We start from the raw sequence: 24349 nt of genomic DNA on the forward strand, positions 1-24349 counted from the left end.
CTGAGCATAATGTTTCCCAGGTTCTTCCATGTTATAGCCTGTATCAGTGTTTCATTCCTTTTCATAGCTCGATAATAATCCACTGTACAGACAGACCACATTTTGTGTACCCATTCATCAACTGACGGGCAATTGGGTTGTTTCCACTTTTTGGCTCTTACGAATAATGCTGCTGTGAGTATTTGTCTTGAGGTTTTTGTGGGGATGTATGTTTTCAATTCTCTTGAATATGTATCTGGGAGTGGAACTGCTGCTGGGTCACATGGCAACTCTGTGATTAACTTTTTGTAGAGCTGCTAGACTGTTTTCTGAAGCGGCTGTACCATTCTGTATTCCCACCAGCAATATCTGAGGGTTCCAATTTCTACACATGCTTGCTAACATTTGTTTTTATTTGACTTTTCGATTATAGCCATCCTAGTGGCTGTGCAGTGGAATCTCATTATGGTTTTGATTTGCATTTCCCAATGGCTAATGCTGTTGAGCATCTTCTCATGAGCTTACTGGCCATTTACATTATCTTATTGGGGAAATGTCTATTCTGATCCTTTGCTCATTCTAAAATTGATGAAAACATTAATATGAAAATTATTTAACCTTTTATTACTGAGCTGTAGGAGTTATTTATATATTCTGGATACAAGTCCCTTATAAGATACATGATTTATAAATATATTTCCCCTTCTGTGAGTTGTCTTTTCACTTTCTTGAACCACGAGGACCTCTATAAAAACATCTATCCTGGCTTTCATCTGCAAACTATGCTCACGATATGAATTGGATGGAAATGCAAGGCAGATGAGAGTGGCTTCAGAATCTGAGAAAATGGGTGCCCTTGTGAAAATCCACTTATTTATAAGCTTAGGGCCAGGCCTCATCATCTTTACAATTTAGTGTCTGGTGGCACCTGACACACATTTGAAGCTCACATAATGTTGAACTTTTAACCTAAAATAGTCTCTCACATCTTTAGGTTTAAGATTTGAAATCCTGGATAAATGAAGTCAGAAGATGGCACGGTGTGGTCCTGTGTAATATGAGGTGATTTGTTTTCCTCCTCTTTGGGTTAGTGTGAGGATTAATTAGTTTGCCCCACCTCGTAAATTTCTACAACTATGGGCTATCTTGCAGCTACCCGTGGAGGCTCAGAAATCCGGGACACACCTGTAAGTCTTTCTGAAGCTGTACGCTTTGTTCATACTCGATTTAGTGGTTTTCAATCTGAGGTCCTTGGGGTCCTTGGAAATGTTTCAAAGAACTCAGCAAACACTTCAGAGAATTGTAATAACCACCCCCTACAGGCAAATGTCTTATGTGGCATATTATAATGTGTGGAGTACCACTGATGTGTTAACTTGTGCTGCTATGTAATTTATTTTTCTGTAGACTTCTGTACACGTGTATATCCCTCCCCCTACATTTTATGATGACATATTTCAAACATACAACTTGAAATAATTTTATAGTGGATGCTTGAACACCCACCATCTAGATTTTGCCATTACCATTTCACCATACTTAAAAAAAAAAATCACATATCCATCTGTCTATCTACCTTACTTTTGATGCATTTCAAAGAAATTGCAGACACCAATTCACTTCCTCCTAAATACTTCAACATGCAGATCTTTGTCTAGACATCAATATTTGTTCACAGTTTTTTTCTTCTGTGGTTAAAATTTAGGTCCAAAGAAACACAACTCTTGAGTGTACCTTTGCTGAGTTTCGACACATGTGAACGCCTGTGTGCTCCCAGCTCCTATCAAGCTGTTATGCACATATTTTCCACTTCTGGCAGCTGTGGTGCCGTTTGGCAGGAAGGCTGTAGGGGTGCACTGGCCGTCGTCCAGATGGCGCCGTGCCTGACTCACAGTATAACCACGACGGTAAGTTCCCACAGGACACAGACGATGCGGCGTCCCGCTGCATCAAGGCCCGTTCCATGCTGAGCCCAGGCTCGTCACAAATGAGCAACTGCCACATCACCACTGGTGAAAATGTGGCACAGAACAGAATTCTGTCTTAAAGACTATCTTTGTGCATATAAAAGTTAAAAAACCAAAACATCTAAGTGTCTATCAGACCTTGCATTTATATTTAGAAATGTGAGGAGGCTGCTAGGAATTCAACTTGGAAGAGAATTTCTTACTCTTCTCCTTTTCACATTCGGCATCATTTAACTTAAAATGTTTTTGGTGATTACAAAGCAAATTAAAAAAAAACACAAAAGCCAACAAAAAACCCTGTTTTTGCTACTATTTGCTGTTACTCATCTACATAAATCAGAGTATTCCCAGACACCCTTTCCCCAGTAGGAAGTAACTGGACGTTGAGCCCTAGTGAAAGACTCAACTGTCATCTATGAGCAATGGGTTTCAATTCTGTTTTTATCAAAATGGCCACATAGATCTTATACAAAGTAAATGTGATCCATGTGGCTATCTAAAATAAATTTCTAATAAAATACCACTTTCATTTGCTATATTTATTCTAATAAAATATGACTTTGGTTTGGTATTTGATGCAAATTGCATTTGGTCCTGCGGCTTCAACTTTGGAAACTAGCCTTAGTCTTCATTTATTTTTTATTTTTTTAAATTTTATTTATTTTTTAAAAAAGATTTTATTTATTTGAGAGAGAGAGAGAGAGATATCACGAGCAGGGGGGGAAGGGTAGAGGGAGAAGCAGGCTCCCCACTGAGCAAGGAGTCTGACGTGGGATCCCAGGACCCTGGGATCATGACCTGAGTTGAAGGCAGACACTTAACTGACTGAGCCACCCACGCGCCCTAGTGGCCTTAGTCTTTAAGCTGGGCCCTGTGGAGTGTTCCTCGCCACCAACTGAGCCACCGTAAGGACCATGGGAGAGGCTAAGGGTGACGCGCTGGGCTCCTCACTGCTGGTACACCGCACAGGACACTGTTTGACAAGGGTTCTATTTCTAAGAAATAACTGGGGAAATAGAGCTCTAAGGCAGCAAAAACATTATTATTATTTACCATATATAGTTCAAAGGCTTGATTTTCATAGCCTTCAAAATGAATCTAACAATATCTAGGGAATGAGAAACACCAGAAATTAGTGTGACATGCTCGAAGGGACAGGATTTATAGCCCCATCTCAGCATCCTCTCTTTATAGGAAGCATGAGGATTAAATGAGGTGATGTGTGGGAACCCACCAGGATTCTCCACTCAAGGGAGTAGTTTTCTGAAAGATTTAAAAAAATTTTTTTACGCATGTGAGAAATAGGAAAAAAAAATACCTATTGGTCTCTGATCCTGATTCCTGGCACAGAGCTTCTGAACCCCTTGTAAATTCCTAAGTGGGAAGAGCACTAGGGGCATCTTCTGTTCTAATACTTCGTCTTTGCCCCCATTCCTGACACTAGTTCTTTTTTTTTTTTTTAATTTTATTTATTTGACAGAGAGAGGGAACACAAGCAGGGGGAGTGGGAGAGGGAGAAGCAGACTCCCCGCCGAGCAGGGAGCCCGATGAGGGGCTCGATCCCGGGACCCTGGGATCATGACCTGAGCCGAAGGCGGACACTTAACGACTGAGCCACCCAGGTGCCCCTCCCGATACTAGTTCTTAAATCCCTTGTACCTTCCTGTGTGACAGGAACATCTTTTGTTTTAATGAGGTGACTCTGGGTGGGCTCCTGGATGGGGCTGGTCACTGCAAGGACCAAGCCATGATTAGAAGCTTGGAACTTTCAGCTCCCCACCACCCCATCCTCCGAGAAGGGGAGAGGGGCTGGAGTTAAGAATAGATCATGCCGACGTGATGGAGCCTCCCTAAGTACGGGGCTTGGAGAGCTTCTAGGCTGGTGAACGCATTGCACGCACCAGGAGGATGGCACATCCCAACTCCACGGGGACAGAGGCTCCTGTGCTCGAGACCCCTCCTGATCTCGCCCTGCACATCTCTTCATGCGGCTGCTCATCCGTATCCTTTATCATTTCCTTTCATAAACCAGTAAATGTGAGGAAGTGTCCCTGAGTTCTGTGAGTTGTCAATAGTAGGGCAGACGCTGTAGATCACCTATCCCTTGAGCCTGGTGTCTGCAGTGGGGGCAACCTCATGGGACCGAGCCCTTAACCTGCGGCATGCGACAGGGGTTCCAGGTAGACAGCGTCAGAATTGAGTTGAGTGGGAGGACACCCAGCTGGTGTCATGATGCACTGCCTGGCGTGGGAAAACACCTCACACGTCTGGTGTCAGAAGGGGTGTGAGTGTGGTCGCAGGGGAGCGTGAGAGAAACGCAGGGGGAGAGGTGTAGGCTTCCTGCTCACACGGAAGCATGTGTACCACGCAAGCCCTCTTCAAAATTCCTTCTCAGGGCAGGGCTTCCAAATGGGCGTGGGAGAAATGGATATAACCGGGGGCTGACCGACAGTCTATTTGGTCTACCTACTTCGCCCTGCCACTAAATTTATTCTTCATACCTAAAAAAAAGTGGACTGTACTGCCCATAAACAGGAACATTTCCAACTCTGCAGATCAAGAAAATAAATCTGACAACAAATCTGGCTAGAGATGAAGGTCAAAATGAGAACTGAGAAGAACGTTTATGTGCCCCCAGGCGGTTTGATTATATGTTTAATGAGTTCAACAGTATATAGTAACATACACATTTTAAATTATAGTTTCTCTTATTTTAAAATGACCTGGGAAAAAAAAGCAACTTTGAAGTTGAAACTTCATTTTTGCTAATAGTTTCCTGATTGTCCTGAAAGCTTAGATTCAGGAACTTTGGAGCCGTGAGAACCAAACAGTGCTGGAGACTAAATGTGGGAAATGTCATCAAGACCCCTGACAGATGGCCAAAGGCAGACAGGGACACAGCAGAAAGTCACTGTACCTTTCTCACGACTCGAATTTCCTTTTTTCTGGAATATTCTCTCTCTTTGCGAGTATTCTAAAACCAATTATTCAAATGGGTGCACTCCTAGAAGTGCTTATCATGTAAACAATTGGTACAAAGCCTAAGAACCTACACTGTGAGCCGTGGAGTTTCAAGTTACATTAAGCAAAGTCTGATTTTATAAACCTGTTCTAAAGATCCAATTTTCTCTGATTTTCTTTCTCCCAAAATAGCTGTTTCCATGGCTACATAATCACTTATTATTAGGACTTAGAGGAAATGCATTTTGGGGGATAATGCAGTAGAGACTGTCTTTTAATTTTCACAGTGGGAACTGGGCAATTCTGGATAAAATATAATCTCTGGTGATTTGCACAGCTTGCTCGGTGCTTCGAAGACACTCATTTTCTCCCAAAGTACAATACTTAATGCTCAGTTATAATGACTGTTCCCACACTCCTCTAGCAGGGCAGTCTGGCTGGCCCGCCTTACCGCACCCTCTGCTCAAGGATGTGGGGGTGGCCACTGACTGGACCTGTGGGCCTCTGGGACAGCAGGTAAGGCTACGGCCAGATGCAGGCCGCCTGGCTTTTAGCAAAATCGCTCTCTCTGTTTCCTCTGGGATCTGGCCTGCAGATTACAGTGTGCACCTGCTGTAGGATCCAGGGATGAGAAGAGCAGACAGGGAAAGTGAAGTTGCAATGCCCAGACAGCAGGAACAGAAGAGCTGGTCCCCTCAGTGCCTTTGACTCAATAGTGGTTTCCCAGAGAGACTCAGAACAAATTCCCCTTTTCTTGAAGTAGCCTGAGCAAGTTTCCACTCCTTGCATGCCAAATAGCATAATAAAGATCACCATAGCTTTTTTCATTTCATAGGTGCTTTATAATTCGGGGGTTCCCGTTGCTTGTATATGTTTGCAGAATTGGAGTGGCATGCATTTGTGATTGATGGAGGCCTTACAAAAAGCAGGCCTTGTAAATGCAGGCATAGACTTTCATCTGTCATTGACAAGAGGACCCCCGGCTCAGCGAGGACACTGTCCCCCCCCCATCCCGCCAATCTTGACCAGTGTTCCCATTGCTTTTCCTGCCCTGAATCCCTCCCTCCTCCATAATCTTCCTTTTTTTTAGATTGAGATATAATTCACATAACATGTATTTCACATAACATAAAATTCACCAGTTTGAATTGTACAATCCAGTGGTTTTTAGTATAGTCACAAGGTTGTGCAACTATCAATACTATCCTCCTATTCCAGAATATTCCCATTATCCCCAAAAGAAATCCTATACCCATTAGCAGTCACTCTCCATTTTCCCTGCCCCTGGCAATCAGTAATCTATTTTCTGTTTCTGTGGATTTGCCTATCCTGGACATGTCATATAAACTGGATCATACAATATGTGGCCTTTTGTGTCTGGCTTCTTTCACTTAATATAATGTTTTCAGGGTTCATTTATGTGGTAGCATGAATCAGTGCTTCATTCCTTTTTATTCCAAATAATATTCCATTGTGTGATGGATCCTGTTTTGTGTATCCATTCATCATCTGATGGACATTTGGCTTGTTTGCACTCTGGCTCTTGTGAATAATGCAGCCACGAACGTCCGTGTATGAGTTTTTGTGTGGATGTATGCTTTTTTTTTTTTTTTTTAGATTTTATTTATTTATTTGACAGAGAGAGAGAGAGTGAGACAGGGAACACAAGCAGGGGGAGTGGGAGAGGGAGAAGCAGACTCCCCGCCGAGCAGGGAGCCCGATGCGGGGCTCGATCCCAGGACCCTGAGATCATGACCTGAGCCGAAGGCAGACGCTTAACACTGAGCCACCCAGGCGTCCCTGGATGTATGTTTTTAATTCTCTTGAGTAAATATCCAGGAGTGGGACTGCTGGGTACCTCTGTGTATAAGCTTTTAAGGAACTGCCAGACGTTCCCAGACTCTTCATGGGCAGCTCTGCCTTAACAGAATTTCAGCATCACTGAGAAGCACCTCTTACCCAAAATATTCTCCTGGCTTCTGCCATGGAAGAAATTACTTTAATGGAGCTTAGAATTATTCCCTTTATAATAAGCGTTAAGGTTCAAAATGCAATACTGTTGAGCAAGGGAACAGAGTGACTCAAATTCACACCAAGAGGTAAGTCAGATCTTTTCTCAGAGCAGTTTTGATGAGAGGAAAAAAGAAAACGTGTCAAAATGCTGGGGATCTGCAAGGGGGAAGGAGGCCACAGAGCCTGAATCTGGGGTGGGCTGTGTACTTTTAAAGGGACAGGCCAGCTTTTCCTCTCAAGTACCATAGTGAATACTGGGCTCCTATTTTGCGAATTCATTTATTTCAAATAGCACCTACTGAGCACTGACTTCATGAGAGAACATTCACCTGGACATTTTAGGAGGAATAAGACACATTCCCTGAGGAGTTAAAGATTACGTGGGTTGGACAAGTCTCAGGGCTTTCCTCTGAGATCACGTCACTTCATTGGTTGGATGCCGACATGTCCTTTCTTTTCTTGGAGGGATGTTGATGACTGGTGGAGGCAGCTTCTATTTCTTTAACATCTAATTTGGCAACACAAAATTTGGTAGCCCTATGTTGGTCTAACAAATTACTGCAATATTCCTTGTTTTTTAAAATCCCTCATCCCCACCTCAAAATCTGAGTTTAGAGGAAAAACAACAGGTATTAAGAGACAAAGGCTATTGATCCAACTCGATTCCCACATGTGTTAAAATGGATAAAGAAAGCAATGTTGTAGCAGTTAGGATTAACTTAGATAGTGAGGTCTAGGCAGGGAATTGCTTTCTGAGATTCTGCCAGACCCAGAGTTAAGAAAGCCACAGCTGAAGCTTTGGTGCCTCGTTCCTGACAAGTTGGGGAGTCTTGACCTCACGAGCGAGGCAGCGTGTGCCCATGGCTCTCACTAATCTAAAAGGATGGGACCGAAGGAATGTCAGACCTTGGCTCTGTGCCACCTATTTCTGAGAAACTCTGGTCTTACGTGCCTTAGTTTACCTCTCTGGACCTCAGCTTCCACACTGGTGATGTAACAGCAAGAGCTGACGGGCTCACGGGCACTATTTTGAGGACTTTGGAGATATACATATTTAATTCTATGAGAGCCGTATGAGAATGGGACCCATAATTGTCCCCATGAGTTTGCCCAGACTCTCACATGACTGTCAGTGGCAGAGCCGAGATCTGAATCCTAACTGCCTATTGTCAAGGCTTATACCACTTCTTCCTTTTAAAAAATTTATATCTGCATATTCTACGTTAAATTAAGTCATTCATTCTATTACTGGAGTGGTGTGAGAATAATTTGATACTGAGTAGCACTGTGGCGCTCCCTCACGACGTCTCTGCTCAAGAAATACTGGAAAAGGACGAGAAAGCACATATTCCCATCAACTTGAAATGCCAGTGTAAGTGAATTTAATATTATTATGAGCTGTGCTTGAAATTTCCATCGCTAGCATTAACTTAGGATATTCTTTCCATCTCTACAACACCACTGTGGCTTTAATTTTTTAAATGATTTTATTTATTTATTTGATAGAGAGAGACACAGTGAGAGAGGGAACACAAGCAAAGCAGGGTGAGTGGGAGAGGGAGAAGCAGGCTTCCGGCCAAGCAGGGAGCCTGATGCGGGGCTCGATCCCAAGACCCTGGGATCATGACCTGAGCCAAACGCAGATGCTTAACGACTGAACCACTCAGGCGCCCCCCCCCGCTGTGGCTTTTAAACAACCTAGATGACATGTTCGAGAAAGAGCTAGTGAGAGCCCGAGGAAAGATAAGGGCCCTTCGGGGAGTGGTGTGCCTCCTGAGACCCTCCCAGGGTGCATCTGAGCTCCACTGGGAACCTTGCCCCACTCCACCTCCAAACCTAACCGAGCCTGGCTCTTGTGGAAGCAAATGTACATACCAAATGACAGGAGAGTAACCACGGCAGTGCATCCACAAACGTCAACTAAAGGGCACGCCGATTTAAAAAGGGAATATTGATTTAAGGTAAGTCTCGAAGGACTGGTGAAGCATGGCAGGAGACGAGAAATTTTAAATAGTTTTCTAATTCACAGAAATTTTTAATTAGTAAATAGTTTCTTCAGCATATACAGTGGAGGGCCATTAATGCTTTTGGTGCTCATTTCAGCATGTATGCAGCAGGTGGGGGCTGCATCGCCATTTCACTACCCCTGCCACACCCAGAGCGCTTCCTAGACACACGTGCCGCCCACCAAATGCACATGGACTGGGGGGAGGATGAGCCAGCTCTTGGTCACCGTAGGAAGGAGGTTAAGCGAATCTTAACATCATCACTCCTCCCCCATCTCAACCCCGAGATCCTCCCCTCTCCTCTGAAGGACTCCCTCTCTGCCTACTTCTTGGATATGGTTTTAGGCTCCTCCTCCTGAAACCAGCCTCTGGGGATTGAATTTCCTTGTCCAGGACCCTGTCCTCTATATATTCTGCCGGTCTCGATTCTGAGCTCCAGGCTCTACAACCAGCTGTCTGCTTCATCTCTCCCCTTGGGAGTCCCCTCAGGTATCTCTAACCTAACTTCTCCAAACCGGGGCTTGATATTGTCCCCCGTCCTCCCATACACAACATCTTCCAGGTTCCTCCCTCTCAATAAATGGCACTGTGACCTTCCCTGTTGTCCTCCTTGATCCCCACTTTCTTCTGCCCCCGGCATTCTGATTCACCACCTCGTTCTGCCCCTTTGGGTCCCAGGGCTCACCTCCATGGCTGCACCTGACCCGAGCCATCCTGCTCGGGTCCTTGTTCCCTTCTTCTAATACTCCACAAAGCAGCCACAGTGACCCCAACAATCTCACTCATGGAACCGATGGTCACTCACTACATTTGGAAGAAATCCAAGGTCCTTGGCAGGACCTTTGGCAATTGGGAGGGTCTGGCCTCACTGACCTCTCTCATGTGTTTGAGAGTTGGCCACTCTTCCCTTACCCATCTGTCCCCAGGCTGGCTTCCTGTCACTGCCTGGGACACGCACAGGACCCTGTCCTCCGGCCCTTGTCATTGGCTTCTCTCGGTGCCTGTCACGAGGGGATGGTGCCTGAACTCTGGGTGAGGAGGGGTTGGGGAGGCCGCACAGCTACCCTGTCCTTGAAATCAGTATTCACAGTGTAGCTCCACCAGGGGGTTCCAACTACTGTGAATTCCCAGATTGTATGCTTATGGAATCTCTTCCACAGGTATGAATTTTTAGAGTTTACAGACCTAAAATGTAAAAGCGCTCATTTCTTGCTGTCCCAAGTGTTATATAAAACAACGTTAAATACAGTTTTTGTTATCAAAATAGCAAACATATCTAGAAGTTCTTGATTAACATTCTTCTTGGGCCCACTATTGTCTAATGGTTATAGAATGAATCTAAAATAGCAAAAGAAAATAGGAAAATGAGCATTTCAGGGAAAAACAATGAGCCAGCCTAGGCACCAGAGTCCTTTCCTTATTTCATATTTCTCATTGCATTTTTTCATCAAGGCTTTACTTATTCTATTAATTACCATCCACTTTCAAGGTTCTAGTCTACTTCTAACATGTATAGGATGATCGCTTATTTAAGTAAGAGCTTGGGTTCAATTGCAGATGTGGATATTATTTTAAAATTTAATTTGGGAGCCCTGTTCCAAAGTGAAAATATAATAACGAATATCTAAGTACATTCTAATTTACAGATATGCCTGTAATTTTATAGAAAGCAAAAAGATGAACAGAACTGAAAACAAGGGTCTGGGTAAAATGAATACACCTGCTTCTGGTTCTTCCTTGAAACACTGATTCCCATTGGAGTTTCAGTTTTCCATCTGCCAAACCCGTGCCCTTTTAAAAGTTGATTTCTGTAGTAAGATGTTAATGCTTTGTTCCTTGCACTCAAGAGACTTCAGTGACCTTGGGAGGGCAGCATAACCGAGGGCGAAAGGGTAGCTTCAGAGAGGCCTGGCCAGGCTCAGAAGCTGACTTACTATTGTGCGCAGTCAATCAGCTGGTACTCGTTGGACCTCTCAAAGCACGCCTTCACGCCTTCATCATCCCAGAGCTTCTTCACATGATCGAAGAATTCCTAACGTTTGAAAAAGTTCGAAATAAGAAAGCACAAGTGTTACAATCTCTTGAAAAGTTAAAAGTAAAAAGAAACTGCCAAAAAATTTTTTGCAGGTAGCGCATGAATTATTCTCCTTGTAGGAATCGACTTCACACACAGGAAAACTCACAGGACTCGAGAGCGGCCTGATAAGAAATGGATGCATCTGTGTTATCGTTGCTCAATTCAACCTGTCAAACATTCTTGTCCTTCCAGAAAGTTCCCCCAAATGAAAATTATGAGTCAAAAGTAATTTTGTGGCATTCATCAGCTATATATACAACAGCTATTTTAACAAAAATTTTAAAGTTCTTCGTACTCAGTCACCTGCCTAGTGGTACTTGTCACTTCATCAGCGAAAAGTGTGCCTATTCCAATGGTAAGTTCTGTTTTAGCTGTTGTCTTTTAAAGTTTCCGTGAGCCATGATTATGAATAGCCATGATTGAGCAGATGGGTTAAATTCGGCCCAGAAGCATTAGGTACATCAGAAGTAAACCTTGAAAATTTCACCCTTTGGGGATACTAAGTCGCTGTTTTCTGGCATTTTCTAACACTATGAGTTACATGTGAACTGTGATTTTTGGTTCCCTCAAGCCCATGTGGGCGCAGAGCTTAATTTCATCCATTATGGCAAGCAGCACCCTCCGAACCAAGAACTCTCCTTCTCTCAAAGTAAGAGGTGGCTTTATGAATTCATATTTCCAAAATTACCCAAATTAAATTAACAGTGGTATGGAAGCAAATGACAACACATCAGCTGCTAAATATAAAAGAAGTTACGTAAATTTTCACAAACCCGTTCATTAGAATATTTATATCCCTTCCCACATTAGTCATCTGCCCTCAGAGCAGCCCCAGGAAGCACCCATTCCCATCTCTGATCTGCACCAAAGGGTCTGGGGCTTCTGACACCTCATGTCCATAGATTTTTTGGAGAAAAAAAAATAAAGGGCTGATTCTTTTCTTGAAGATTCACAAGTCCATACAAGGGTGGACCTGAGTACTGAGGGGGCCCTCTTTGAAAAAAGAAACATAAAATCACAAGTACACAATTAGGTACAAAACCTTAGAAGGGGCAGGAGGGGTGAGGGGCCATGAGGCTCTGACATCCTAGGATCAGGGATAATCTTTAAAGGTCTGCCACGTCTCTATACCTATCGTGTGTCTGGCTGCTCATTGTCATCAACAAATCCAAACTACCCACAGGTGACAACGAAGGGGGACTCTCCATATGAAGGAGAGGAGCTGAACCTCTCAGTTTTTGTCTCCCTAGATTTATGGCTCCTTCTGGAATCTCCCACTACTGCTCTTGACACTCCAGTGAGGGAGTTTTTATAGGCTTCCTCAAAAATTTTTTTCTTCTAAGAGTCATATGAAGACAGACAGACAGACAGACACACACACACCCACCCACCCACCCAAACGAAAAATACTCTACTTTCTACTGTCGAGACGGTCTTGAAAGACAATGTTAACCTCTGTGTCATGGTGATATTTGGAATCGAGCCCCATCTCTCTCCTCTCCTGCAAACCCCCAGTGTAGTAGTTTCTTGAATAAAGTTCCTTACTGTCTTTATCAGGTGTCTGAATCATTTTTTTCTTCAGCAGGCTGAGCTGAAGCCTCTGAGACAGAATTATAGAGGAGTGCTTGAATCAAGAACCAAGATGCATGATTTCTGGGGTCCGTGTTGAAAGCAGTAGTAAAACAGGAATTGTGGGCACTGTGTTTTTAAAGCAGATGCTTTGGTCGACACCAAAGGAACATAAAAGCAGCAACAATCTCTGCTTCGGCTTTGTGGTTGGTGAACAAAGACATTGGACTAGAATATAGCTAGGTCTCCAGGATTCTCCATGTTTACTTTTTAAGGGGTTCTAACAACCTCATGGAAAATTTCAGAGCTGCTACTGCCGTTGCTTCTGCCTTTTATTAGAGAAAAATGCAAACTTACAAAAGCAGAGAGAATTCCCCAGGCCACTCATTACTCAGCCTCTGTGTTTACCAACACATGGCCAATTCTCTCTCTCTCTTTTTTAATAACTCATGCCTTTCCCCACATTTGTTATTTTGCAGCTAATCTCTTATGCCATATAATTTTATTTCAACATTACTTCTGAAAGATAAAGGCTCTTAAAAGTCATAGCCAAAACACCACTATCTCAACTAAAAATATAACAACAAATAAGTCAGCCAATGCAGCCTCTCTAGCTGTACTTAACCGGTTGTCCAGAGCCAGGCTAGAATTCTCATGCATTCGTGAAACCAGCTGGGAAATAAACCTGAGGAGTAATTTTGGTATGCCTCTATTAGCAGCTAAGATGAATAATATCAAATAAAACTAATTTCAGTGTTTTGTGTGTGTGTGTGACTGAAAATAAAAAAAAGATGATTCACAGAGAAATGTAACCTGCTTTTTTGACAACTGAGAATATGTAGAAATTGAGAGTATAAAAAGAAAATCACTGATATTTAACTTTTTCGGTATTACTGAATGAGAATCGCCTTGTGATCTTCATGTATTTAGCAACTGAAATATGCAAACATTTGTTACTCTTATTTAAAGGGCCTTGACACGCTATGAATTGTGTAAGAGTGATCAATCACAGACCTGTACCCCTGAAACAAATGATACGTTATATATATATATATAACATATAAAAAAAACCCAGGTATACTATATATACCTTTATTAAAAAAATAAAGGGCTTTGACATAGCATAACCTACAAGCTTACCGAGTCACTGAGTTGTATAGCTGAAACTAATGTCATATTGTGTTCAGCTCTACTCAAATTAAAAAAAAAAACAAAAAAACCAAGGGAGTTTGAGTTGTGTTATAGAAAGTAAAAATGATAATGATACCAAATTTAAACTTACTTTTTAAAAAGGCGAGGCTTTAACATTTTCACAGCATCATTCTGATTTTTCAATCAAAATATAAATTAAAATAAAAAAATGCAAATATCTAACTCCTCCATTTCATGTTACAGCATTTTCCTTCTGGTACTGCAGTCTACATTTCCCTTTCCACACGAAGTACAAAGCTAACCTGGGATTCTCAGATGAGTAACAAGTTTTTTCTTTTTCTTTTAAATTCCTCATAACTGCTCTGAAATGGAAATCATATGACAATAGGAAATGTTAAGAATGCAAATTCTTGCATGAGATCCCTCCTGATGGAACTTTTTGGTTACACTAACAGCCGGGATCTATTTTTCATTTTTGAAATAAGAACCCAAAGGGTATTTCTTGTCTCTGGAAGGGAATGCTGTGAGGTGGTTTGGAGTCAGTGCTCTGGCTACACACGCCAGCTACCTTCCTCTTCCTCTCTCCTCCTGCTCCCTGAGCCGGGGGGACCAGGGAGGACAAAGGCAAATTTATAATATACCCCACACTTGCCCACTTTTTTCCCTTTAGGACAGTTCTTGGGAAGAACTGCTCTCACACGCAGTGCGGGTGCAAACTGTCACTAGGTTGAGTGTAAAAACATTCTTCCTCATGCTCATTGCCCGATATTTCTTCTAAGGTGACTTATGGAAAATATCTCGAATTTTAGTATCAGGAGTACTTTTTTTTTGCATTTCTGAAGCAAACGCTTTTATATTTTACTGTTAATGTTTAATCTTCAGAGCCCTGTGGCTCTTCTACGTTTTCATTTACGTCACTGAGTTGACTGCAGGAAAGCTTGGAAGTCCCGTTTAGGGGTCAGTCCTCATGTGTGTGTAGGGCTTGGCCTTACACTCTGGATGCTAACTTCACTTCTGGCCCCACATAACTTATCTCCTGTTCCTAATTCTGTTCTCCTGCATTTTCAGTTATTTTATTACCTTGTATTTTATAACTTTGTGAGCAGCACTAAATCCTTCCTGGAACGAGCCGAAGTATAAATAAATGTTTGATGGAACTTTTTATGAGAACATAGTGGATAACGTCCACCACCACAATCAAATAGACCTTAGAAACAGGCAGCTTCAGGTCAGAAGCCATTTATTTACATGGAATTTTCTAAAGCTCAAGTTTAGGTCTGCTTCATTTAAAATACACGCACTCAATTTTATCCCTCGGATAACAGAATGATCGAACAGGATTTGTCATTTGTTTTTTCAAATATCTGGTGGATATCAAGTCTGTGTGGGATCTATCATGCCTGCTGACACTGTGATTTTGTTATTCATAATCTCTGTCGATCCTCAAATCTAATTTAATACAGTATGTCTAAAATTCTATTTAGAAACAACTTTCAGAAACTGTTTAAAAAAAGAAACCCAAACATTAAAGTCATTAGCAGTCCCCTCGCCCATGTCTTTCCTCTGACCACCCTGGGCAACCCTCTTAGCAAGTAACTCATATAAAAAGAGGTCACGCCTACCATTTACTGAGCACCTCGTATGTTCCAGGCAATGTTCTAAGGGCCTTATGTACAAGGTCCCATCTGAGACAACCCTGCCTTGTAGGCGATTCAATTCCCATTTGACAGATGACAAAACAAGTATGATTAAGGATACTTTATCCTTGCTCAAGCTCTCCTGGAAGGAAGTAGTCAAGCCTGGCTTCACAAGCATGTTCTGAGGCCAGCTACCTTCCTCTTCCTCTCTCCTCCTGCTCCCTGAGCCCGGGAGACCAGGGAGGACAAAGGCAAATTTATAATATACCCCACACTTGCCTACTTTTTTCCCTTTAGGACAGCCTACTTTAACTATTCTTAGAATCATTTTTAACAGCTTTTGAGGTATACTATATATACCATAAAATTCACCCATTTCTTCATTCAATCAGGCCACCACCAACACAAGCAAGTTTTAGAACACCTCATCATCTCCTTACCCAATTCTTTGGAGCCAAGCCTGGCCCCCAGCCCTGGTCTCAGACACAGTTAATCTTACTTCTGTCCCTACAGTTTTGCCTTTTCCAAGAAATTTCATATAAATGAAATCACCTTGTCTTTCGTGTCTGTCTTCTTTGATTTAGCATGGAATTTTTGAGTCATCCATTTTGTTATGTACATGAGCAGTTTGTTCTTCTTAAAAAATTGCTGAGTTCTACTCTGCTGTGTGAATATACCCTGTTTTGTTTATTCATTCAGCAGCGGATGGACATTTGGGTTATTTTCAGTTCTTGACTGTCGTGAATAGTGCTGTTTGGAATATCTGTGTACCTGACTGGGTTGATTTTACCCAGGAGAGGAACTGCTGGATTATATGGGATGTGTTTAACTTTAAAAAACTGCTACACTGTTGGGGCGCCTAGGTGGCTCAGTGCTTAATAGTCTGCCTTCGGCTCGGGTCATGATCCCAGCGTCCTGGGATTGAGCCCCACATCGGGCTCCCTGCTCCGCGGGAAGCCTGCTTCTCCCTCTCCCACTCCCCCTGCTTGTGTTCCCTTTCTCACTGTGTCGCTCTCTGTCAAGTAAATAAATACAATCTTAAAACAAAAAACAAAAAACAAAAAACTGCTACACTGTTTTTCAAAGTGGCTATTCCCTTATACATTGTCAAGCGATCCGTGTCTAAGAATTCTAGTTACACCACATCCTCAATAGCTGGTTTTGTCCAGTCTTTTTAATTTGAATTACTCTGGTGGGTATGTAGTGGCATCTAATTATGGTTTCAGTTTGCATTTCCCTAATGACAATGAGTTTGAACATCTTTTCATGTGATCATTGGCTACTTGCATATCTTCTTAAGTGTCTGCCCAAATATTTTGCCCATTTATTTATTTATTTTTAAAGATTTTATTTATTTATTTAACACAGAGAGACACACAGCGAGAGAGGGAACACAAGCAGGGGGAGTGGGAGAGGGAGAAGCAGGCTTCCCGCTGAGCAGGGAGCCCGATGCGGGGCTCGATCCCAGGACCCTGGGATCATGACCTGAGCCGAAGGCAGACGCTTAATGGCTGAGCCACCCAGGCGCCCCTATTTTGCCCATTTAAAAAAAATTGGGTTGTATGTCTTCTTACTATTGAATTTTATTTCTCTTACAAGAATAAGACATTTGAAAAAATTGTCTGGGTTTAAGTCCTTTGTCAGCTACAGGTTTTGCAAATATTTCCTCCCAAACTGCAGCTTGCATTTTAATTTTCTTGAGCATCTTTTGATGAGCAAAGTTTTAAATTTTGCCGATGTCCAATTAATCAAATTTATCCATTTAGCATTATGCTTTTTTTGTGTTCTAAGAAATCTTTGCCTAACCCAAAGTAAAAAAAAAAATATTTCCCCCAAGTTTTCTTCTGAAAGTTTTACATTTATAGTTCTTACATTTAGGTCTATGATGATTTATCTGAGTTCATTTTTGAGTATGGTGTGAGGAATGGGTCAAGTTTCACTTTTTTTCCATATGGGTAACCAGCTTCCCCAGTGTATTTATTGCAGACTACCATTCCCCACTGAATTACCTTGGTACCTTTGTTGAAATAGACCATATACATGTGGGTCTATTCCTGGACACTGAGTTCTGTTTCATTGACCTGTATGTCTATTCTTCTGCCAACAACACACTGTCTTGATTTCTGTGGCCTCGTAGTAAGTCTTAAAATTAGTAGTGTTAAGTCTTCCAACTTTGCTCCTCTTTTTCAATGTCATTTTGGCTGTTCTAGGTCTTTTGAATTTCCACATACGTTTTAGAATTGGGGCGCCTGGGTGGCTCAGTCGGTTGAGCGTCTGCCTTCAGCTCGGGTCATGATCCTGGGGTCCTGGGATCGAGCCCCACGTCGGGGCTTTCCCTGCTCAGTGGAGAGCCTGCTTCTCCCTCTCCCTCTGCCTGCCACTCTGCCTACTTGTGCTCTCTCTCTATCTCTCTGTCAAATAAATAAATAAAATCTTTAAAAAAAATAGAATTAGCTTGTCAATTTCTATGAGAAAGCCTGTTGATCTGAGATTGCACTGAATTTATAGCTCACTGAAGGGAGAAGTGCCACCTTAACAATAATGAGCGTTCTAATCCATGAACATGATGTATTTATTTCTTTATACCTTATTTAAATCCTCTCAATAATACTTTGTAGTTTACTGTGTATAGACCTTTCATATCATCTGTTAAATTTTTTCCTCTGTAGATTTCTTGGATGTTATTTATTTATTTTTTTTAAAGATTTTCTTTATTTATTTGAGAGAGAGTGAAAGCAAGAGAGATCACAGAGGGAGAAGCAGACTCGCTGCTAAGCGGAGAGCCTGATGCGGGGCTTGATCCCAGGACCTGAGATCGTGACCTGAGCTGAAGGCAGACGGCTAACCGACTGAGCCACCCAGGAGCCCCTTGGATGTCATTTTAAATGTACAGGTTTTTGAAGTTTCACTCTTGGATTTTTGTCATTGCTAGTACATAGAAACACCATTGGTGTCTGTATTTGAGCTTGTGTCCTGTGACCTTGTTAATTTCACCTGTTAGTTCTAGAAGCTTTAAAGTGCAGCTGGGACAGAAACGGTTACCTGCATAGCTCTGGCCTCTCCCTCTTTCTCTTCTTAAACCATGGCCCATACGGCCTGGGGCAGAATCAGAATTCTCTGTGGTTCCAAGTACAGGGCTCTGAGCCAAAGGGACTTCACTGCCCACGGTGGCCAACTTTCATGGCTTTTGTTGCTTTTAAACACTTTTTTTTTTTCTTCAAAAAAAGCTATATTAAGATTTGTCTAGCGATTCTATCTTTTATTTCCAAATTATAATGTTACAAAACAACCGTGGTATGTATAAAGTTTTAGTTACTCAGATCCATGAACCATAACAGAGAATTAAATAAATCGATCTTATAGTGATGAGAACATAATTTTCCTCAAGTAGTTTTCTTCCACAAACTTAATTTTTTAACTTTTGATTTCTCCTTCACAATACTCCCACTCTTATGCCTAAGAATCTCTCTGTAAAATCTTCATTCTCTGAGAAAATTGTGCACTTGGAGAATACCTAAGAGACTCACCAGAGAAACTTATTTGTGTGGGAACAGAAATAAAATAATTAGGTATTTTCATTAGGGGTAAGAGACTCAAAGAATCACGACTTCAGTCCTTGCTTCCAGACAATTCTCTATCAAGTTTTCTGACAAAAGTTCTCCTTGGAACATCAGGCATGAATTACATAACACTTTAAGGTATTATTCTTGGTCTTCTTAGTCACTCCGAATCCTTTGTGCTGAGAGGCAAAATGAAGTGAGGAACCCTCCTTTTTGGGAAGAAAGTTAGATTTAAAGGAAATGTCTTTAAAAGTGCATTTGCTATATTCCTACTGGTAACAATTATAGAATTAGATACACATTTCTTTGGGAAAATTCTAGCATAAAACATACTAAATTTTAGTGTAAAACATCTGTCTAAGGAGAGATCATAAGATATTTATGGTTTGAGCATGGATTTCTGTATTTGAGTGCCTGGGTTCAAATCCTGACTGAGACTCAGTTTCCTCCTCTGCTCCACAGGGATATACCGGTTCTCCTGGGCAGAGGTTGGCCGGGCCAGATCAGTATCTGGCAAATAGATGGAGGCAGGTGGCTGAGGAGGTGCACATACGTGTGAGGGGGGAGGGCAGGAAGGACATGAAGAAAGGATGGCTGCACTGACAAGACCAGAAGCGGAATGGGGTGACGTGAGGGGGGCAAATTCGGACTCAGGACAGTCAAGAAGTCAAGAGTGTGATGACCAACAGTGTGAAGTGCTGAGGAGCGGTGAGGATCAGGGAGAGTCCTTTGGCTTTGGACATAGGATGGCACCCAGAACGCAGTGCTGTAGTTTTGGTAAAAATGTGGCAAGACCTGCCAGATTCCAACAGCCAAGAGAGAAACACATGGCGAGGACACAGAAGTCAAGTGTAGGCTCGAGAACTGAGTTCTAGAAACATCGACAGAACACTGGGTGCTGGGTGTGGGGAAGAACGGCAGGAGAGGGATGAGCTCCGATCACCAGCACAAGGCAGGTTACGGTGTAGCTGTGCAAAGAACCAAAAACGTGGGCAGTGCTTAACTTCCAACCGAGTGCTTCTGATTCCCGGATTTGCCCTAGGCTTTCAGACCCTGCAGGAAAGGCCCCCCGCGAATGTGGCTTGTCCAGATTTATGCACTTACGTCCCAGAGCCTTCTCTGGGAGGTAAAAAACAGCCGGGGAGGGACTGAAGCTGGCTGAGTAAAACTGTGGCAGGTTACTAGAAGGAAGGGAAGAAAAGGGCGCAGAATACTTCCAGAAGAACGTGTGCTACGACTTGGAAAATCTGCCTTAACGGCCGGGTGCCGTGAACTGAGCCTCTGCACAGGGAGAGGGGGGCCAGTGACCTCACGGGACCAACAGCTCTGCTCTGCAAGAGGTGCAGCCAGGAGCCATGATGTGGGGCAGCTACCTGTGTACCCACACCCTAAGATTAGCTGACGGTGCCCTCAGTGGGAAAGAACAGAATCACACGGAATTTTGTTCCATGAAACGTGGGGCCCTGCAGCTCTGCGGCACCAAACCGGTGAGAGCCTTCTCTGGGAGGTAACAAACAGCTTCCAGAAAATTCGACACCTCGCACTGCATCAGAGGCATTGGGTGACTGAAATCTCTATGTAGATATAAAAGAAGAGCATTTCAAAGGCAACCGCTCGCTGAGCCCCTTGGCAATGCTGAAGCAGCTGCAACGCGGACAACAGACAACTGACATAAAAGGGAAAGAAAACTGTCCCAAACGCCAAACACCTCACAATTCTATCCTTGCGCGCTTGTGCAAGAGTCTTGCAGATTTCTTCCAGTTCGGGGACTCTCTGATTTCAAGTTGTATATTTTCCCTCTTCCTTTTTATTTTGTATGCAACAGTTTTATTGAGATATAGTTCATATACCATACAATTCAACCATTTAAAGTTGTATAATTCAATGGTTCACAATTCAAAAAGTTGTGCAACCACGTCCACAATTGCTTCTGGAACATGACCCCTCCAAAGAAGCCCCATACTGTCAGCAGTCACCCCCCGCTTCCCCCCCTCAGCCTCTGGCAACCACCAATCTACTTTCCATATCCTTGGATTTGCCTATTCTGGACATTTCATATACGTGGAATTGTGTAAGACGTGACCTTTTGTGTCTGGCTTCTTTCACTCAGCATCATGTTTTCAGGTTTATTCATGTTATAGCACGAATCAGTGCTTCATTCCTTTTTATTGCCAAATAATATTCCATTGTGTGATGGATCACATTTTGTGTGTCCATTCACCATCCGATGGATATTTGGGTTGTTTGCGCTCTTTGGCTCTGGTGAATAACGCTGCCACGAACATCCGTGTACGAGTTTTTGTGTGGATGCATGTTTTGAATTCTCTTGGGCACCTACCTAGGAATGGGCCTCCTTTCTCTCCCAAGGGAAATAGCTGGAACTGTTCATAAGAGTTACTAGTTGGATTTCTGATTCTACACGTTTGTTTTCTTCATCTCAGCGTTTCATAACCTGAAGAAACACTCAGTTATGTGTCTTCGCTGAGGCAGACGGTGCGGCAGATACTACAAAATGGTCAGTCTCGTCCAGCTTTTGAATGTAGTTCAGGTTTAAATTTGAACACAGACAGACCTGGCATTCTTGAATTCCTGACAACTGCAAAACAAGAAGGAAGCCTCAAAGATGAGCTGAGGGCCCAGCTCTTTCTGCGGGACCGGAACCCACCCATCTGCTCTTCTGCTCCTGCGGCCGGCAGGCCCCTCCTGAGCTCCTGTGGGGCCATGTTGTGTGGAAACGGGAGGCACAGGGAAGAGGCAGAGCCAGGTCTTTTCCTGTGGAGCTGACAGGGACCAAGTGAGTGTCTGGAAGGAGAGGTGTCTGGGGCAGAGGGGGTGATTATTCCTTCCATACCCTCCACCCATGGACTCACGCAAAACAACAGGTATCGTTCATTCATTGACTCAGCAGATGTTACTGAGGGCCTGGGATGGGTAAGACTTGTGAGGGGCAAGAAGAACAAAGTTAAAAAAAAAAGAAAAACAACGGGCCTGGTGGGCAAGAAAGGGGGGTTTCTTGTGTGGGTGATGATTAGGCCCCTGACCTGCCGGTTGTTGCATTCAGTGGTCTGTTCTCAGTCTGGTCCTCTCTGGCCTGTCCTAAGCAGCCTCTACCACAGCTGACCACTGCCTCCGTACTCCAGGCTTCCTGACTTTCCTTCTATCCCATGGGCACTCTTGCTCGGTGCTCTTTGCTTGGTCCTTCTCCCTCCGCAGCCTCCAAACACTCATGGGTCCTCCTGGGTCTCCTTCTCTGTCTAAGCTCACTTACTTGGCCATTTCTTCCATCTTGCGGCTTCCATCCCTTGAATGTTCTAGTGACTCTCATATTGACATCTCCAGCTCTGGTTTCTGTACCACTGCCTGCCTGACATCAACACTTGAATTCTAACAGGCAACTGCAACTCAGGGAAGTCAAGAATGGGAGGCCTGATTTTCTCCCTAAAACGCGTTCTGCTTGAAGTCATTCCCAGTTGATGGCAATGCCATGATTCACTTGCTCAGTCCAAAACCCCTGGGGTCATCCTTGACCCCTCTCTCTCACACCTGACGTGGATCCTTAAGGAAATCCCCTTGGCTGTACTTCCAGAACACACCCAGATTCTGATCACACCTCAGACCTGCACCGCTGCATTCCTGATGGAAGGTGTCATCCAGGACTGGGAGGTATTGTCACAGAATCCCACCTGGCCTGTGTCCACCCTTTCCTGCCACAGTCTAGTCAACTCTGGAGCCATGGATTATTTGAGAACATAAGTCAGATCACAGAACAATTGGGTTCAAAACAATCCCATGCTAAGAACCCAGTGTCCGCAGATGGATGAACAGATGAACAAAATGTGGTAGAGATATAATAATGGAATTATTCAGTCTTAAAAAGGAAGGAGATTCTGGAGTATGATAAAACATGGATGAACTCTGAGGCTACAATGCTCAGTGAAACAAGCCAGACACAAAAGGACGAATACTGTATGATTCCACTTACATGAAGCACCCGGAGTAGTCAGATTCATAGAGAAGAAAGTAGAATAATGGTTGCCAGTGGGTGGGGTGAGGGGAATGAGGAGTTAGTGTTTAATGGGGACAGAGTTTCAGTTTGGGAAGATGAGAAAGTTCTGGTATGGATGGTGGTGATGGTTGTACAACAATGTGGATGTACTTAATGCAACAGAAACGTACACTTAAAAATGGTTAAGGCGGTAAATTTTATGTTTTGTATATTTTACCACAATTAGGAAAAAGAGTGTATTAAGAAAACCAAACCAAACCCATTCAGTGCTTCCCATCTCAGAGTAAAATCCAAAGTCCCCACATTACCTGACCCCCCCCTTCCCTTTCTGACCTCTTGCCTGGCTCACTCTTCTCTGGACACAGGCCTGGCTGTTCCTGGGGGAGGCCCAGTACTCCGCTGCCCCCCGGGGAACTGTGCATGCTCTTCTCGCTGGCTGGACCCTCTTTAGGCCTCTGCTCAAATGCCCACATTGTCCTAACAACCCTATATAAAACAGCAACTCTAACGGCCACCCTGCAGTCTCTGGCCTGCTTTGTTCTCCTTTCTCCTCCCCCCAGCCATCAATACACTGTGAGCTTACCTATTTAGTGGCTGTGATCTTGTCTGCCTCACTAGAATGTCGGCTCCATGAATGTAAGCTCTTTTGTCTACTGCTGTATCCACAGCACCTAGAATCGTGCCTGCCAGATACACATTCAATGGCTATTTTTGGAATCTATGAATGGATGGGAGGTCACTGGGGGTTTGGATCAAGAGAACCCCAGAGCTCTCCTTTACGAATGTGAATCCAGGGATGACAGGAATGTGGATCACAGTGATAAGCCACTGTATAGAGCAAGACTGGAATGACCTTGCCAAGGGAGAGAGGGAGCGAGAAAGCAGGGAAGGATGACAAGGATGGGACCTCAGAAATTCCCTAGATTTGGAGGATTAGAGGGCTGGAGGAAGAGGAGAGCCAGGAGAATGAAAACCAAGATGTACTTGGGGGGCAGGGCCGCTAGCAAAGGTGGAATTCAACCGGATTACCAAGGTAAAAATAAAAAACCACGTGTAACAAGGTGGTAGACAGATGGCTTCCTTTGAATTAGTTGCGTTATTCCAATAAGAACTGAAAACAATTTCCAAAGAACCCCACAAACAGAACGGTTCTAGTTCTTAATCTCTCGGTGAATCTTTTAGAGCCAAATGAAATGAGTAAGCAGCAATGGGATTTCAGGGGGAAGTCCAAAGGAAGGATGATGTTTATTTTATCAGTTTTTTCCTAACTTGACTCTAAATATCAACAAAATGATATCAAGAAGAATAAATTAAGGCATCTGTCAGATTACAGGAAGAAGAAATATTTTTTCATAGCATTTTTATCCTAAATCTGCCTGTCTTCTGACCACAAGAAAAACGTCCCTCAACTTTCAGGGAAAT

At 43.2% G+C, this 24349-nt stretch overlaps 1 protein-coding gene across 1 annotated transcript in view; it reads right to left on the reverse strand.

The window, feature by feature from the left end:
• The window catches only part of GNAL (G protein subunit alpha L), a 134059-nt gene that overhangs the window by 25182 nt on the left and 84528 nt on the right, over window positions 1–24349 (reverse strand). Inside the window, exon 5 of the mRNA XM_044921025.1 lies at window positions 10861–10958. Within this exon, the coding sequence (XP_044776960.1) occupies window positions 10861–10958 (98 nt within the window). The remainder of the gene's footprint in view (window positions 1–10860; window positions 10959–24349) is intronic.

The sequence above is a fragment of the Neomonachus schauinslandi genome, chromosome 14, assembly GCF_002201575.2.
Source record: "Neomonachus schauinslandi chromosome 14, ASM220157v2, whole genome shotgun sequence".
Classification (NCBI taxonomy): domain Eukaryota; kingdom Metazoa; phylum Chordata; class Mammalia; order Carnivora; family Phocidae; genus Neomonachus; species Neomonachus schauinslandi.